This window comes from Rhinatrema bivittatum, chromosome 4, assembly GCF_901001135.1.
Source record: "Rhinatrema bivittatum chromosome 4, aRhiBiv1.1, whole genome shotgun sequence".
Taxonomy (NCBI): Eukaryota; Metazoa; Chordata; class Amphibia; order Gymnophiona; family Rhinatrematidae; genus Rhinatrema; species Rhinatrema bivittatum.
Genome location: NC_042618.1, coordinates 102226162 through 102245038, shown reverse-complemented (window position 1 = coordinate 102245038; position 18877 = coordinate 102226162). Strand labels below are relative to the sequence as shown.

At 43.4% G+C, this 18877-nt stretch overlaps 1 protein-coding gene across 4 annotated transcripts; it reads right to left on the bottom strand.

The window, feature by feature from the left end:
- Positions 1-7402: 7402 nt before the first annotated feature.
- Positions 7403-14678, bottom strand: RPUSD2 (RNA pseudouridine synthase domain containing 2). Of its 4 annotated transcripts, none has more exons than XM_029598561.1 (3): positions 14019-14678; positions 12343-12678; positions 7403-11174 (listed from the first exon to the last, which is right to left on the bottom strand). In XM_029598561.1, the coding sequence occupies exons 1-3, from the start codon at positions 14355-14357 to the stop codon at positions 10404-10406; spliced, it is 1446 nt and encodes a 481-aa protein (XP_029454421.1). In that variant the 5' UTR covers positions 14358-14678; the 3' UTR covers positions 7403-10403. The 4 variants fall into 4 exon arrangements, with proteins under 4 accessions (XP_029454421.1, XP_029454419.1, XP_029454422.1 ...); XM_029598559.1 differs by having other exon boundaries at positions 13836-14672; XM_029598562.1 differs by having other exon boundaries at positions 12382-12678; positions 14019-14671.
- Between the last annotated feature and the right edge of the window lie 4199 nt (positions 14679-18877).

Sequence of the window (18877 nt, the reverse complement as noted above, 5' to 3'; positions counted from 1 at the left end):
TTTCCCCGCTTCAAAACCTTTGTGAACCAGGGTTTGTAGCTGTTCCTGGAACTGCTGAGGCAGGGACTCTGCAAAGTCCTGTATCTGCTTGAATAGGACCCTATTGTACTGGGTCATATAAATCTGGTAAGAGGTGATCCAAGAGATTAGCATTGATCCCTGGAAGACACGCTGACCAAAGGCATCCAGGAATTTCTGCTCCTTGCCTGGAGGAAGGAAGAATGCAGCTTTGAATGTCGTGCCTTCTTTTGGGCAGATTCCACCACCATGGATTGGTGATCCAGTTGAGGTTTCTGGAACCCTGGAGCCGACTGGACCAAGGATGTGGTACCTGCTTTCCGGTTAACTGGTGCTACCGAACCAGGGTGTTCCCAATTCTTCTTGAGAAGATCCAAAAGAACTTGAGGGATAGGAATGGAGGTGATTTATTTGGGAGCATCCAGAAATTGTAACAGCTCCATCATCTGATGTCTATCATCTTGCTCAGTCTGTAATTGGAAGGGTACCAACTCAGACATTTCCTTCATAAAACTGATGAAGGTAAGTCCTCTGGAGGAGAATGCTTCCTGCTTTCAGTAGGAGAGGGTGGTGATGGTAAATCATTGGTGTCTGGGGACGAATAGTCAGTCCAGGTGTCATAGGGATCAACACCTGTCCCTCTAGGAACCTGAGAGGGTCGGGACAAAGGTATTCCCGAAGGTCCCGGTCTGGGCTCTGAAGGCATCGAGGGAGCTACTGGAGGCACCGATGAAGGCATCAAGGGCACCGATGGACGGATCGGCGGCACTGATGGCCGCACCAGTATCGATGGTTGAGGCATCGGCAGGACTCCCAATGGAGAAGACAGAATGGTGTTTCTCCTCCCGATGACAGAGCAAGTGGAGAAGGCACTGGAGCCATCGGTGACCCAGGATCCAATCGGTGGAAAAGTGGTCATAAGCGCTTCCATCCTCGAGAGCAGCAGTGCTAGCGCTGCCGGAATGGGATTGGTGATCAGTTCCGCAATCGGCACCGGGGTCGGCATCTGAGGAACCTGGAACTTTTACATCGCCTTGTTGATGGCCTCCTGGACCAGCTCTTCATGGAGACCTGGAGCAATCAGCCCCGGTTCCGGAAGGGGAGAAGGAGGCAGAGGCGTAGCCGAGACTACCATTAAAGGCAGAGTCGCAGCTCCCAATACCCATCTGGGTGAGGGTTGCCTCTGTGACCCGATCTCAGAAAAGGTTGATGCCTTTTCTAGATGGGGCTTCTTTGATGGCGGCTCGGACGATGGCGAGGTCGATTATTTTCCTTCATCGATGGTCCGAGGCTTTCGGTGTCGATGCCGATGTTTCTCTCTATGATCCGCTCAGTCCTGAGGGGGAGCAGAGGTAGTCTATGGCCGGGAAGTCGTCGACGCCGGGCAGTCACCTGCCGGTGTCCGATGTGGATGGCACCAGTTCGGACAACATCGAAGCAATAGACGGTGTTGGAGTCTGAGAACAAAAGAGAAGTTCCATCTTTTCAATTCTGGCTTTGTGACCCTTTGGTGTCATTAAGGCACATTTGGTGCAAGTCAGGACATCATGCTCACACCCTAGGCACATTATACAGACTTTATGGGGGTCTGTTATGGACATGGTGCAAGTGCAGTCAGGGCACTGATGGAACCCCGACGCCATGGCCTTTGAAAAATTGAGCGATGGTGTGATCGACGGCCAGTAGGCCGTGAGGGCCAAGCTCGACGGGAATGAACTGGAATCGGGTAAAAAAAACAAAAAAACAAAGCTTACCAGAGTACCGCGGAAGTAAAAATTCAAGAGGGGGACCCCTGTGGGGTATAAAAGTTTGAAGTAATTCCGTGAGGAAATTTCCTGTCAGGAATCTCTAAGAGCTCCTTAACCCACATGGCTACTACTGCGTGGAAAAAAAGAAGACTGAAGGGGGACCCCTGCTGGCTGCAGGTTTAGTGCCATGCTGGGCATGCCCAGTAGGTGCCAGTCAAAGTTCTAGAAACTATGACAAAAGTGTTCCGTGATTGTGCTCCATCCTGTGATGTCACCCATATGTGAGGACTACCATCCTGCTTGTCCTGTGAGAACCCATGTTAACTTTCTCAATCTCCTGTTAGCTTATTCAATTAATCCAATGTTAATTCCATGTTTATCTGTAAAAACATCAGGAAACTGTGTCGTTTCCAACACCAATTGTTACCCTGTAAACCGATGTGATATGTCAAATTGAATGTCAGTATATAAAAATAAATAAATGTGGCTAACACCCAGGGATAAGTAATTATCTCCCCCCACCATCACCACCACATCTATCTGGTTAATAGTTTTGGAACGACTTAATTTTTTAAACCCAGCTATGCTAACTGCCTTTACTGCATCTTCTGTCAATGAATTCCAGAGCTTAATTGTACATGGAGTGAAAAAGAATTTTCTCCATTTTAAATGTGACTTACTAACTTCAGGGAGTGTCCCTTAGTTATTTGCTCATTCAAAAAATACAAAGACTGATTCCCATTTATTGTTTCATTCATGATTTTATAAACCTCTATCATAGTCCCCCCTCAGCCATCCCTTCGCCAAACTGAACAGCCCCAACTTCTTTAGCCTTTCCTCATAAGGGAGCCATTCCATCCCCTTTATCATTTTTTTTTTCCCTTCCCTGTACCTTTTTCAGTTCAATTATATCTTCTTTTAGATGTGGCAACCAGAAGTCTATGAAGTAAGATGAGAGAATTTAGTGTATTTAGCAGTGAATGATGAGATAGACATAATTAGCATCTCAGAGACTTGGTGGAAGGAGGATAACCAATGGGACAGTGCTATATCATGGTACTATAGCCTGCTGGGTGCCACATAATTATGCTTACAGCCCGATTTTAAAAGGGCCAGGTACGTAAATAATGGTGGCTGTGTGTGTGGTCAGGCCTTGTGCACGCTGCGTGCATTTTCAGAAGGACCCAGCCATGCGCATAGCCCTCGTTATGCGCCAAAGTTCCTGGCCTCTCCAAAGGGTCGGGCCAGGGTGGGACACTGCTATTAGCTGCTGTCCTGGGGAAGCACGCAGAAGATACTACTCCTCCAGAGGAGCAGCAAGTATGAAAAGAAAAGAAAAAAAAAAAAAGGGTTAGGTAGGGATAGTTTAGAGGTCTGGGAGGAGAAAGGAAGAGGAAGGATAAGGTTAGGGAAGTTCCCTCTCAGTCCGCTCCTCAATTGGAGCTGACTAGCAAAGAACTGGAAAAGGCCTACCTACGTCGCCACACTTATTTATTTTTTTTAAGATCCCCTCCCATTGCACGTGACAGACATCCGCCCACATAAGAGAGCATAAGTTTTATAAGATGCACGCACCGGGAAGCTCATGCGCATAGACACCCACGCATTTTTTATTTTTTATTTTTTTAAATCGACCCCATACATTTTAATAGTGGGGTAACACACAACATATGAACAAGTGAAGAAGATGAGCGGTACATGCAGTGGTGGAAAACCATACACACACAATATAGCGCTAAAGGATGTAAGTTCAGTCAGTGAGAACATTGCTGCACCTTTAAATAAAAGATGGAATTGCTTCGAATTGTTCTGATTGAACTTTGGCTATGAACTTTCAAGGATCCTTACATCCTTTAACGCTATACTGTGGGTATACAGGGCGCCAAGTGGTTAAAAAGCACATGAGAAGCCAATCAGTTTGTTTACTGTTTGGATAATATCTGAGAAATTATTCAAAACTTTCCCCAACATGTAGCATTAATCACTGCTATAGGTGCATGCATATCAGCAGCTAACATTCATGGCTTATGTGAATCTTTATATTCAAAGTATCTGGCAAAGGCTTTATTGCTGATCCACAGCGTTTTCCTGGAACTCTGAGTCTCGCAGACTGAATTTTTTTATAATATGATTTCTTAGCTTTTTCTGTGCATTCTCTAAAATCGTTAAAGTGATCCAAATAGAACTGTTTATGGGGGGAGCATGGGATTTACACCACTTTCTTCCCGCTTTTAAATCTCTTTGCTTTTCTGGTATCCTCATTGTACCATAGGGCAGTTTGCTTACATTTTGGATAAATCAATTTCAATGGAACAATTTGCTCAACTGCATTATTTAATGTTTCATATTACTGTGTTACTAAACTGGTAACATTACCTAGCAAAGATGGTTTGAGTTTGGGAAGCAATAACTAAGTTACACACTGTCAATATGGCTGCACGTTCTATAGGGGGTTTGTGAATTACAGTATTTACTGGAAAATGTACATTTTAATTAATTAATGGTCAGACAAAAAAAAAAACTTTAGCTAACTTCACATCCAGACTACCATATAATCTAAATTAATTATTAAAAAATATTAGATCTAATGTATGGCCTCACTCATGCGTTAGTTGATGAATAATTTGCTTGAAATTTAAAGCTGACATGGAGGAAAGGAAATCCTGGCAAGCAGTGGATGGTGGCAATTTGTTAACATGTGTGAAAGACTCCTAAATCTATAATAGAATTTAGGTTCATTTTAGCTGAAATTAATGTTTCTGTAACAGGAGAAAAATTCTGTGTAAGGAGCCCTGGGGGACTGTGACAAACAAACTCCAAATAGGTAGAAGTTAATATTTTGAGAGTGATTCATTTCCAAGTCAAGTGGTCAAAGTTTCTGCTGGCCTCAGATAATACATGAAATATTAAATATTTAACATGCACTCACTCCTGAGAAACCATTTAAACTTCTGACTGTACAAATCCCTATACCTCAAGCCAGAGAAGCCACTAAATTCACTGGGCTGAATGAACTGACCTTTTCAAGCCAGACAAAAATGATAACATTCAGAATAGTTAAACATTTAGTAGTGGGGTTCTCAGCTTCGGTCCTGGAGTGCCACAAACCTATCTGGTTTTCAGGCTTCTCTCCCATGCTGGGTCTATGAGAAAAATGCTTAGAAAATGAGGCCCTTAGATTGTAAGTCCAATGGAAACAGGGGAATGTCGCCAGCACCTGACTGTAAATCCGCTTTGAAGTGCTGAAAAGCGGAAAATAAATGATTCTGCCATTTTGTTTTGTATAATAGTAAATCTTAACTAAGCAGCAGGCAGGTACACACTGCCAGTATTTTTATATCCATGTAACAGGGGCTATAGGGTTTGTTAAAAATTGTGTCTCTTTAATTTATATAAATCCAGGCAGACAAAACTTTGGAAAAAAAATTAGGACTTAGGCATATATACACAATGAGCAATATACAAATATTCATACAAATTTTTTTTTTAATTTTTAGCACCAAAACAATATGAGTTAAACCCAATACAAGTTTAAGTGACTTTTTTTTATGCTGTTAAATAATGAAAAGAAAGCAGAAAACTCAGTCTCTTCTCATAGGCAACTGGTTTCATGCTAAGGCACTCGGAGTAAATCATTTCAAAATGCATCTCAGAGTATCTCTTCCCAAAAGTTAATTAACTCCATCACAGAACTACCTGTCCTGGCATAAGCATTTTATCTGTCCATGAGAAATTATTTACACAACCTGCCAGACCAGACAAAAAGCTGGTTTTGATTTCTAATTCAGATTTCTACTCGTCAGGGTAGCCATAAGCAGCTAATTAATAAGTTAATGTGTACGTTGGAGGGGGGGAGTCCACGCTATTCTTGGTAACAAAATAGACTGGTTCATAGGGCAAAAAGAGTAGACACCATAAAAAAAAATAATAATCAGTGTAAATGAAAATGCTCAACTCTCACTAAATGAATTCTATACTCATTTTTTGTCCATTTTAACTTAGATTAACACCAACCATGTGTGGGCACAGGCCCTCAAAGTTAGTAGGGAGGCTTAAATCATCTGAAGCAGGTCAGGCATCAGTTTATACTTAACCTTTGCTGTCTAATCTGGAAAGAATACACAATGGGGAAGGTTTTCAAAGAATTAAGTGCGTGGGGGGGTTACGCATGCCGAGCCTATTTTCAAAAGGCCCGGCGGCGCACGTGTAAGGCCCGAGACGCGTAAGTCCCGAGGCTTGAAAAAAAGGGGTGGTGAGTGGGTGGGGTCAGCCGGCAGGCGCAAAGTGTGTGTGTGTGTGTGTGTGGAAAGCTCCCTCTCAGGCCGTTCCAATTTTGGAGCAGCATGGGAGGGAACGGGGGAAGGCAGCGTGGCTCGGCGTGCGCTGACCCTTGTTTTTATAACTTTTGTGCGCCTGCGCAAGTTAGAAAATCAGGTGTTCATGTGGGCGTGCCGGGTAGCGCGCACACCTTTTTAAAATCTACCCCATTGCTTATAAAATCACATTTTCAGACAATTGACATTACAGACTTTTGGGTCAAACTGTGGCTATTTAAAAGCTACAGGCCTAATTGATCAACAACATTTTTCTACAAATTGCATGACCCTATCTCCTAATAGGAATCGTGAAATGTAAATGAGTTATCTTGCTTACCACTAGAGATGCACTGATCTGGGGTCGTGTGACAGCACCAACATAAGAAACGGGAAAGGAGAGCATTAAGATTTGGGTGTAGAAAGTTTAGAAGTGACAGTAGGAAAAAGTAAAGAAAACAAGGGCAAGATACTCCATAAGAGAAGGGAAGGAGGTACAAAACAGACCATGGAGAAGAAGGGAGAGAAGCATAAACATAGTAATAGTCAATGACAGTAGATAGAGACTCAAATGGTCATAAGAAGTTAAGAAATTGCCATGCTGGATCAGACCAAGGGTCCATCAAGCCCAGCATCCTGTTTACAACAGAGGCCAAACCAGGCCACAAGAACCTGGAAAATATCCAAACACTAAGAAGATCCCATGCTACTGATGCAATTAATAGCAGTGGCTATTCCCCAAGTCAGTCAATTTGATTAATAGCAGTTAATGGACTTCTCTTCCAAGAACTTATCCAAAACCTTTTTTAAACCCAGCTACACTAACTGAATTAACCACATCTTCTGGCAACAAATTCCTGAGCTTAATTGTGCATTGAATGAAAAAACATTTTCTCCGATTAGTTTTAAATGTGCTACTTGCTAACTTCATGGAGTGCCCTCTAGTCCTTCTATTATCCGATTCACATCTACTCGTTCAAGACTTCTCTCATATCCCCCCTCAGCCGTCTTTTCTCCAAGCTGAACACTCCTAACCTCTTCAGCCTTTCCTCATTTTGGTCGCCCTTCTCTTTACCTTCTCCATCGCAACTATATCTTTTTTGAGATGCGGTGACCAGAATTGTATACAGTATTCAAGGTGCAATCTCACCACAGAGCGATACAGAGGCATTTTCCATTTTGTTAACCATTCCCGTCTTAATTCCTGACATACTGTTTGCTTTTTTGACTGCTGCAGCACACTGAGCCGGCGATTTCAAAGTATTATCCACTATGATGCCTAGATCTTTTTCCTGGGTGCTAGCTCCTAATATGTAACTTAACATCGTGTAACTACAGCAACGGTTATTTTTCCCTATATGCAACACCTTGCACTTGTCCACATGGAATTTCATCTGCCATTTGGGTGCCCAATCTTCCAGTCTCGCAAGGTCCTCCTGTAATGTGCTGCTCCGTGCCATGTTAAACCTCCTCCCCTGGCCGTCTGTTAAAGGTAGTAACTCTGTTCCATGCAGAAGGCATGGGGCAGGTGAATGGTTTTAACTTGCATGGAGCAGCACAGAAGGCACAGTTTGACACAAATTGTTGGTGTTCAGTCATTGCAAAATAAGACCCCTACTCAAGAACTTATGGAAAAATTCTATTTAAGATATGAAAGAAAGAAAAATATGGACAGCACTCTCCTTAGATCAAGATTTCAAAAGACTAATCCAAGTGACACCATAAAAACAGCAGTATTCAGTCCCAGCCCTCAAGGGATGTAAACAGGTCAGGTTTTCCAGATATCCTTAATGAATATGCATGAGATAGATTTGCATGCAATGGAGGCAGTCTGTATGCAAATCTCTTATATGTATTCATTAGGGATATCCTGAAAACTTGGCCTGTTTGCAGTTTGAAGGCTGGGCATGGATACCACTAAAATTAAAAAAGGCAAAAGGGGTATTAGGTATTTCCTGACCAACAATTTCGCATTTTAACAGTATTAACACAGACTATATATACAGTGCCTGAATTTGAATAATGTTGTAAGTCAACTTTAGCATCATTTGGAAAGGCAAGCTAAAAATCCAAAAATTATATAGCATGGTTCACGTTGGTTCAACTTGATGCAAGGACTGCACTGTCCATATTATACTTTCCTATAGGCAAGAGGTAGCGGATGGCCAAAGGGCACTGCGAATAGATTTTAACAGAGCTTTGTCTCTCACTCACTGAAGTCAATGCAGGATTTAGATGTATCTAAACGAAAATGTAAACAAAAACTGAATATATGCATAAAGGCTGCCTCTAAGTAGCTGCATGAAAAAGTGCAAAAGGAGAAGAGGGATTAAAAAAAGTTGTGCACACACAGGAAAAACAAAATAATGGATCACTTTTGAGGAAAGAGGGACCAGAATAGCTATTCATAGGACAATTACAATAATTCAATAAATTCACTAAGCAGTTGTAAGGGGCACTTCATAGAATAGTGACCCACATTAACTACTTATACTTAAGAGGAAATTTCTGCTGCTTAAAGGAAACTAGCACACCATCATAACAAAAGAGGATTAATAAGATGTGGGCTATTTCCCATTGACAGCAGGGCTGAATAAGCCATGCTGTCATGGGAACTTTCTATCAGGCCCGGTAGGCAGAGCTTGTGTAGTAGAATACAGAGCTTTGCTCTGTTCGCCTGCACATGCCTTCCCATGCAGCAAAACGGATTTTCCTCAGTCTGTTCTTTCTGCGCGCAGGATCGCACGCAGGACTTAGTAGTTCTCAGTGAACAAAAATGTTTTTCCAAAATGTCAAAAAAGATAGATCCGAGGCAGTTGGGCTTCAAGTCCTCTTCATGTGGGAAAATCGTGTCCATCACCGATGGACATGATTTTTGTTATCGGTGCCTGGGCGCAGAGCAGGAACAGGCCCCGCTTCTTCACCATGCTTCCTCCCCTGCAGGTGGCCTGTCTTGTAAATATTATTTAAGCAATTAACCATTTAAATGTCAGTAGTTTAAAAAGGTTGTTTTCAAATGACATCCTCCATTTTCTTTGTCCTGCCATTCAAAATCAACAATCTCAGTAAATGTTCTCTCCAAAACTCTGCACAAAAGTACTGTCAAGTCCCTCCCAGGAGCTGTGAATGCAGGATACCAAGCCCAAGCTCTCCCAAGGAACATAGGTCTCCTGCACAACAGCACTGCCAATGGACCACTGAGCCAACTGCCACCTGGGGAGTTTTAATAGCAAGGGAAATAAGGGAAATAATGGAAACAGAACGTGGACACCTTGTATTCCAACAAAATTTAAGTCTATAAGAAATATCTGCATAAAACTAAAAAGTCATCCAAAGAATAATGCTAATAAAAAAAACAGCAATAGGACCAAGAAAAGGGCAAATGGCTATTTTGAAGAACAAGAATTTAAAAAATGATGATTTACAATGCTTAAAACAAACAGGAGAATCATGGCAAAAAGTGATGATGAATGTCATGCACTACAGATCAACCCTCCATCAAGGTCCTGTATATTTGTGATGTGTCTTAAGAGACATAGAACCACAACCCTTCATGTTACACTGTATAGAATACTGCAATGGTAAAATCCCCTGTGTCCATTCCACCACTCACACACATCATCAATGTGAAAGCTTTCCATCTACATCTGCTTACTAAGTTACATTCATAATTTGTAATAATGTACCCATTCTCTAGTTGCATCGTTATTGTTAGGTATCACTGGGTGACTGGGACAGTGTAAACAATTTGGTACAGCATGGAGAGGGGAAAGCATTCAATTCTGAATCAGTCACGTAAGTTGAAGTGACAACTTTTAGGTTACTTTGGCAGCTTTCAAACTTTCAACTTTAATACAGGGAAATGGATTTTCATAGCCCAATTCATAAGCTGGTGTAAACATAATAAAATGCAATTATTCATAACTGTATAAGTTTAAAAATGTCCCCAGATCTTGTTTTCTCGTATTTTTTTTTTATTGATTTGGCATAACTATTGTAAAAACAATACAAAAGGCTATGCCCGCTGGTCTGAAAGTCAAATTGCAGTTCAAGGACAATACCTCTTCCAAGATGGATGATAAATGCAGAATTCTAGACTGCATTCCACTAGCAAAGCCTACAGCACCATTATCTATTTTAATATGGTTATTTGAGCATGAAGCTTTGCAACAGCCCTGACAAGTCATAATAAAATCCTTCTCTCCCCATTTCTTGAAAAACAGGAAGAAACTGTAAAAACAACTAAAGTAACCCTTGTGCTGCAGGCAATCCTACACTTTCCAGCCAGGTTACATGCAAGGCACAGAAGTGAAAATAATGCCTTTTAGTCTTCCTGCCAGTTCTCCAATGCCCACTCAGGCATTGTGGTGGAGTAATCAAATTCTGCTCCCTTGTACCGCAGGGCATGCAAATACATCACTAAATCCTTGGGGGATGGGTCTTGCCTCTCAATCTTACATTCCCCACACAAAGGGTCCTTTGGTATCCTGTATATTTCTTGTTGTCCACTGGGATCACATCCTTCACTGACTGTTTTACACGTTTTTATCAGAATATCAGGGCTTAGGGAAGATTCTGGAGTTCTTTCTTCGTTCTCATTGTCCTCTTTCACAGAGGAGTCCGCACAGATGTCTTCCTCAGCGGGCTGGGAGACTCCAGAATCTTTAAAGTCTCTGCCTTCTATTTCAAGCTTCAGGCTATCTTCTGAAAGATCCAAAATGTCCAAGCTCTGTTTCTTTCTATGCTCTTCCACCAATGCCTGGAGGAGTTCCTCATCCGTTTTATTAATCTTACCACCCTTACCTTTGGAAGGACCCCAAGCATGTGCGTTATAGATAGGGTCATTAACTATGGGGTGGCCCAAGAACTGCAAGTGAACCCGAATCTGGTGGGTGCGGCCAGTGTATGGGAAACATTTTACCACACTGGATTTGCCATTAAAAGTAAGCCTTTGGAAGATGGTTTTGCAGGATTTGCCTTTAGGATCCACACGGCACACCCCCACTTTATAGGATACAACCAGAATGGGCTCTTCGCAGATCAGTTCACCTTCAGGAAACTCCCCAACTACCCGGCATACATATTCCTTCTCCAACTACAAGGAAAGACAACAGATAAGCTGGATACATAAATTCAGTATGGTATATTTAAGTGATGAAAAATGCAAGTCTACAATCTATTCATGACACTGACAGTAATCACCACTGATTCAAATCTCACCCCCCCCCCCCCCCATTACTCTTCCACCTTGTGCATCATCTTCTATTTGCCCTAGTGTGTGTATATATATATTTTTTTTTTTTGATTTAAACTACAAGCTTTTCAGGTGAGGCACTCAAAAACCTTATTTCAGCTTGCTCTATCAACTGTCCAAAGTAACATACTAACCGCAATCTCAATGTTCTGTTATGTGATGTATTGCTTTACATTTCCCCACTGAATCTCTATTACTGATGTGGAATGCTGTATTAGACTCAATGAGCAGACAAAACATTTTTCAGAAAAAAAAATCCTTTAGCACCACAAAGTTCTTACAAACTAGGGAAAAATATTCTTGATATTTGGGGGATGGGGGTTGCTTTGAATTTCATTTTTTTAAACTTCTTTTTGCCCTCCCACCAATCTTTCTTCCCAACTTCAGCAGCAACTCCTGGACCTAGCTGGAGTACTAGCTCTGCCCCCACTGGCTTCACCCCTGTCAGCCTCCTCTGCTCAACTCCATCCCCAGCAGCCCATCCTTCTCCTGGTCTGGGCCCCAGCATTAAAACCAGCAATTCATCCTCCATCTAGTCTGGGACCCAGCTCTAACCTTTCACCTGGGCCAGGTACCTGGTTTCTTCCAGCACTACTGACAAGGAAAAAAAAAGAGTGCTTTCCCGCAACAGCGCTATGAAGTATATTCAAACAAGGCTCTCCTTTGCAATCAACCATTCAAGATTCAAATTTATAACCTCTATATTTTAAATTTCACAAACTGATGAAGCAAACAAACTTTCAGTCTGACAGGCATTTGTTTCACAAATAACTGCTTATTTCATGAGTGCTTTGCTTAAATTTATACTTCATTTAACTGTTGGGGGTTCTCTTTGGCCTTCAGTATTTTGGTTTTGCATTGTCTTTTTACTAAGAACAAAGTTGTTTGACTGCATGCTTATAGCGTTCCATTCATCTGCCCAGAAACAATACCCCTACCAGCTACAGTAGCAGAAACTAAGCTGGAAATCATGACATTCTCTTTTTTGGTAACTTAAAATGGTGCTTACCACTGGGATCATCTTTTCATTGATTGGACAGTCACTAACCTGACGCTCTCTGATTTGTTCATCAATCCTCTTCGATACTTCTAGAGTTTTAGCAAACATGAGTACACCAGAGGTCATACGGTCTAATCTATGAATAGTGTGGAGCTCTTTTAAGTTATGCTCCTTGCCCAGAATAAAGATGACCGTGTTGTGTCGGAACCTGCCACAAGGATGCACTGGAAGAGATGATGGCTTGTCCACAACTACCATGTCTTTGTTCTCAGCCAAGATGCTGATGGGTTGAGCAGTAACTGGAGGTTCATGACGGTGCACGGTATTCCTCATGAAGTCATTATTCTAAACAAAAACATAAAGTAGATAAGCAATTCAGAGGCAAGGACTAGAACTAGATGGTTAGCTACTCTTCAGGTGAAGAGAAGGAAACCATAATTCATAGAAATAAATGCAAGAAAAACAAATCTACTATGCAGCAACATACTGCAGTTTCCAACATCTGAAAGTAAGAAGGAGTTGTCAGAAAGATAGTAATCACCAATGAAATACATTCAGTAAGAAGTGTGAACATTTCATGATGTGAACATTTCATGATGCCCAGAAATTTGCGTATGATTATGACTATTAACCAATGGCAAGGCAACTTTTCCACATGCTTCATGACATCACAAGATGTTCTGACCTTATCTGTGAGATAAACAACACAATCTAATCGACCTTTTTGGATCTTGCCAGGTACTTGACCTAGATTAGCCACTGCTTGAAACAGGATAATGGGCCTGATGCACCTTTGGTCTGAACCAGTATGGCAAGTTTTGTGAACTTATGTTTCCCCTGAGAAAGTGAACTGAACTGCTTTTGTAAAGAAAACAAAAAGAAGAAATTCTAAGAATGATGGGCATATGAAAAGCATGAACCTAGGACCACTGAGCAGAAATTTAGATGAAACTAGATAAGTTATTGGATGGGGGGAGGGAAGCAGGAGAAGACACACAAGGGGGAGGACAGACACACAAACATAAGGATCTCATAAAGACCAATGTCCCTCGAGGAAATTAAGCCAAAAATGTGAATCCATTCTGTATTGTGTGTTATAAGGAAAAACCAGCATGGGAGGGGAAGGATTGCATAACACACAGGAAAAGGAAACAGACAAATGAAGAAAAATAGGTATAGGATATACAAGTAGGAGTGTGGCAATCACAAGCCATAACTCATTTGAAAGTCTAGAAAGAGAAAGGGCACTGATCTGTGGCATAAATATGAAAGAAGGATTTAGAAGTTTTCAGGAGGGGTTAGCAGCCAAACCCCCAGACACGATTATCTCTAAGATCTTCTAACTTAGATTACAAATGAAGAGTTATAAAGAAAGTAAGAATCATTCTGATCTCACATCAAATATTAGCGGATTAAGTAGTACTAAACTTGGTGGCTGCAGTCTATCAAAGTAAAGGGCTCTATCTTCCTAATTAACCAACGACTACTGCTTAGAGACTCGCCTTCAGTATAGTGTTCAGGTCCTGCACCGGCTCCTCATTGAGTCGCAGGCGGCCAGCCACGGCTGCTGCTCGGTAGTACTCTATAGGTTCGGCTCGAAACTCGGAGCTGAAGACCTGCAGGAGAGTCTTTCCCACCCAGCGACCCTTACAGTAGGTCTCGAAGTCGAAGTAGTAGGGCCGCACCTTGCGCAGGCCACTCTCCAAGTAGCAGTCCGTCTCGCTGAAATGCGACTCTCCGAAACTCACGCCGGGGTGGCGCTTCTTCGGCGGGGGCACGTACCTCTCCCCGCTGCCGGATTTTGGCTTCCTCGGACCTGGGACCCGCCGCTTCTTGCTCGGCTGAACCGGCTCGTCTGCAGCGCCCTCCTCACTCTTCCGCTTCCCGGCCCCTTGCTCCTGCATTTCTTCACCGAGCGGGGACCTTGCGGGTGTACGGTTATCCCCGTACCTAAACTTCCATCTCTGCACCGAGCAATAACCACCGACCAGCTCCTGCCACCGCCACAAACCTCGCTTCAGCATGGAGTATGACGGCCACAGCGCGCCCCGTCGCACCGTAATGACGCCAGCCACGCATCAGGAGTTTAAGAGCGGCTGGTGCCAAGTGACGTGTAATGCGAGTTACTAACTACTTCGCTTATTCTATGGATGTTAAAGAGAATGTAATCCTGCTGTAAATCAGTTTCTAAATGCTGACTTGTATAAAGCTAAGGGAGCCGGGTTCGGCGCTGAAAAAAACCGAGAGGACAGGGATTCTTCTGTGGGTTTCGAAGCTAAAGCTCAACCTTGCAATTTACTAAAGCAGTTGGGCTTTAAATCGTGGCGTTAAAGTACGCTAGTTTTCAGCAAACATTTTAAAGCGAAGATAATGTTTTTTAAATCAGTTAACTGATATGTTAACGCATCAGGAGTTAAAAACGCAGAAAAGTTGTTAATGTGCGTTCGCCACAAGTGAAACATTTTAATTAGTGAAGCGGGTGGAGACCCTGATGGCAGTGGCGTACCCATTTGGCACCTGGGGCAGATACTTCCTTTGGTACACCCTCCCCCCCCCCCTATATAATTTTAAAATTTCCTCAATATCGATAAAATATTTCAAAACAGCAGACACATTATTAAAATTAAAAGTAATAAGGATTTAAAAAATCTCCAGCTCTCCATATCTGTCATCTTAAGATTGTCATAGACGGGCAGCATGCATGCATGCACACAGTATGCTCCCTTACTCACACATTTGGCCAGAGGCAGAGGAAGTACATATGTGTGAGTGAGAGAGACACACGCTTCCTCTGTGCCTGTCGCACACACAGGCACGCTTCCTCTATCTCTCTCACACACATTTGCTTCCTCAGTCTTTCTCACACGCAAACACACATGCTTCCTCCATCTCTCACACGCTAACATACACACTTCCTCTGTCTCTCGCACACACATGCTTCCTCTGTCTCTCTCACACACTAACACATACACATGCTTCCTGTTTCTCTCACATGCTAACACACACACACACACATCATTCTTCTGTGTGTCTTTCTCCCTCACACACTAATACACACACACATGCAGACAAAAACTGAACTGGAAACAAGCCAGATTCTGTATACAGTGCAACAAGAGAAAAGCAGAACATCACTCTTCCTTAAAACAATATAATCCAGAAATATAAATCAATCAGAATAGTAAAACCATATTAAAAATATACATTTCAAAACAGCTGATAAATAAAATATTCAATAATTAGAAGCTCCTGTACAAATTTTTACAAATTACCTAAACATCGATAAAATATTTCACAACAATAGATATCAAATAACACCCAGAAATTAAAACTAAGGATTTTAAAAATTCCCCGCTCTCTATACCTGTCACCCTGAGATTGTCATGGACTGGAGGTACACACACAGACACAATATGCTCCAACAAACACATACATCCATGCTTGGTGAGAGTCAGAGGGAGTTTGAGTGGGTGCGTGTAAGACAGACACACACATTTCCTCCATCTCTCTTGCTCTCACATATACACCCCCCCCCCCCCCCCCGGCTTCCTCTGTATCTCACGATTCCTGTCTCACACACACCCACATGCTTTCTCTGCCTCTCACCCCCACCACCCCATGCATACAGGCACCCTCTCATATATATACACACAGGCATACCCACATTCTTATATACACTCACCCTCTCATATACACACACACTCACTTCCTCTGTATCTCTCACACAATTCCTGTTTCACACATACACACACATGCTTGCTGTCTCTCACCCCCACTCACCCTTATATATATGCCTCCTCTCATACACAGGCACCCTCTCATACACACACACCCCCTCTCATACACTGGCACTCACTCTCATAGGGCCAGTCTCTCACTCACATTTTGCAGCTTCGGCAGCTGGTTGCACAGCAGGGCCTCTTCTTCTGCTGCTGGCTCCAGGAAATGCCAGCGGTTCCAGAAAACACTGGTGGCATTGCAGGGCCTATTCTGCCGCTGGCTCGGGGGAAACGCTGGCAACACTGCAAGGCCTCTTCTGCCACCAGTTCTAGGGAAATGCCGCAGCACCACAGCGCCTCTTCATCTGCCGCTGGCCTCTTCTTCTACAGGACCTCGCTTTTGCTGGCGGGGGAGTGGGAACCCTGTCTGCATGTCACTTCTCTGCGCTGCTGCAGGACCTTTCTGTATGCTGCCAGCAATGGCACCCCTCCCCATGTTGTCACCCGGGGCAGACCGTCCCCCTTTCCCCTCAGTAAGCCACTGCCTAACAGGCTATCTAGGTAGACTTCTGCAAGATAGATGGATAAATCAGTATTTATCCGGGTAAGTAGTGGTGGTGGCTGCCACCACTTACCCAGATAAGTCAGTACTTATGAGGATATGTACCAGCTGCCACCTCCACTTACCTGGATAAGTCAGTTATTATCCGGGTAAGTGGCAGCAGCTTCCGGCACTTACCCGCAGAGTTTCTGACTAGTTTTATTAACTTTTTAAACACTTTTTAACTGTTTGTTTTCATAGCACTGAAAACTTAACTCCAGCTTAAGTTTCCAGTGCTAAAAATGGCGCACTGGCCAGATACAGTCTCTGCATCGGGGCGGGGGTAATGCTTAATGCCCTCATTTGAATGGGATTTCCATGTGAAGGCGCTAAGCAGTATTCCCTTTTCTGTGTGCAAAACTCCTTGCTGCATCAGCAGTAAGTTTTGCTCACAGAAAATGTGCGTTGAAATGTATGCAGAACAGGGTGTTCAGCTTAACACACCTTTCTGCAACGGCCTGCTGGTGAGGTAGAGAGATGCCAACACAAAACAAAGGAGAACCTTAACATTTTATTAAATTTTGGTTTATGCAGAGAGAGCTGGCTAAATAAAGAGGACCTCACATGGGCCCTAGTCTTCCCAGTTCAGAGGTGTGCAAAAAAAGTATGTACAATATTTAAATAAGAATAAAAGGGAAACACCTTTTTTCGATCTCTCTCATAGGCCAATACAGTACAGTGCGCTCCACCGGAGCGCACTGTACTGTATTGGCCTATGAGCGCACTGTACTGTATCACTCCGGTGGAGCGCCCTGTTAGCCCAGGTTTGGACACGCTTTTTTGACACGCTATTTTTACCCCTTATAGAGTAAGGGGTAGATTTTAAAAGGGTTACGCGCATAAGTTATGTGCGTAACCCTTTAAAACCCCCCCTGCATGCGCCAAGCCTATTTTGCATAGGCTCGGCAGTGCGTGCAAGCCCCGGGACGCATGAAAGTCCCGGGGCTTTGCTAGGGGGCGTGGTGACATTCGGGGCGTTCCGCGGGGCGTGGTTCCGGCCCAGGGAGCGTTTCGGGGGCATGGCCGAGGCCTCCTAAATCACTCCTGGGCCAGGGAATTGCACGGTGGTGGCCGACCAGCAGGCTTAACTTTCGCGATAAAGGTAGGGGGGGTGTAGATAGGGCTGGGGGGGGGGAGGTTAGGGAGGGGAAGGTGGAGGGAGGCTGAAGGAAAGTTCCCTCCGAGGCCGATTTTGGAGCGGCCTTGGAGGGAACGGGCAGCGCGCGCAGGGCTTGGCACGCGCAAGGGGGTGCACAAATGTGCACCCCCTTGCGCGTGCCGACCCCGGATTTTATAAGATCCGCACGTATCTTATAAAATCTGGCATACTTTTCTAAAATATACCCCTGTGGGGTAATAGCGCGTCAAACGCGCGTCCAACTCCCCGAAACTAATATTGCCCGCAACATGCAAATGCATGTTGATGGCCCTATTAGTTATTCCTGCGCAATACAGAAAGTAAAATGTGCAGCCAAGCCGCACATTTTACTTTCAGAAAATAACGCCTGCCCAAAGGCTGGTGTTAATTTCGGCCGGCACCGGGGAAGTATACAGAAAAGCAGAAAAAAAACTGCTTTTCTGTACATCCTCCGACTTAATATCATAGCGATATTAAGTTGGAGGCCCCAAAAGTTAAAAAAAAAAAATTAAAAATCTGCCCGCGGGGTCATGTATCAAATGCGTTAGGGCGTTATCATGGGTGTTAGGGCCCTAAGGCCCGTGATAATGCCATAACACATGCGATAAACACTGCATCACAAAATGCGTATGCAAATTTGAACATTTTATTCAAGTGGGAGGAGTAAATGGAAATGAGGGCTGGTTAACATTGCTTGTGATGACATGTACACTTTCGCAGGATTTAACGCCTGAAATAATGGCTGAAAGGGGATGTATCGCAAATCCCGTTTTAGAGATAGAGACTCTGTGGAGTCCCACTGTTTTTTTTAACTTTTTATACCATTGTAAAAGGGGGCACTAGTAACTCGGGGTGAGGTTTGTGGGGTGGCATGGGTTCTGGGGGGCAAATTTACCAACATCATAGTTACCATCAGTAAAGATTTAATGTGATTTGGAGAGATGAGAGGTGAACGAAGAGTAGATTTATACCATGTTCCCTCTACCTAGCTTGAGTGCTATAAATAGTTAATATTTTTGTAAGTCTGTCCCTCTCCCGCTCCCCCCAGCAACCCAAAATGCATAAAAGCCTGTCTGGGCACTTATC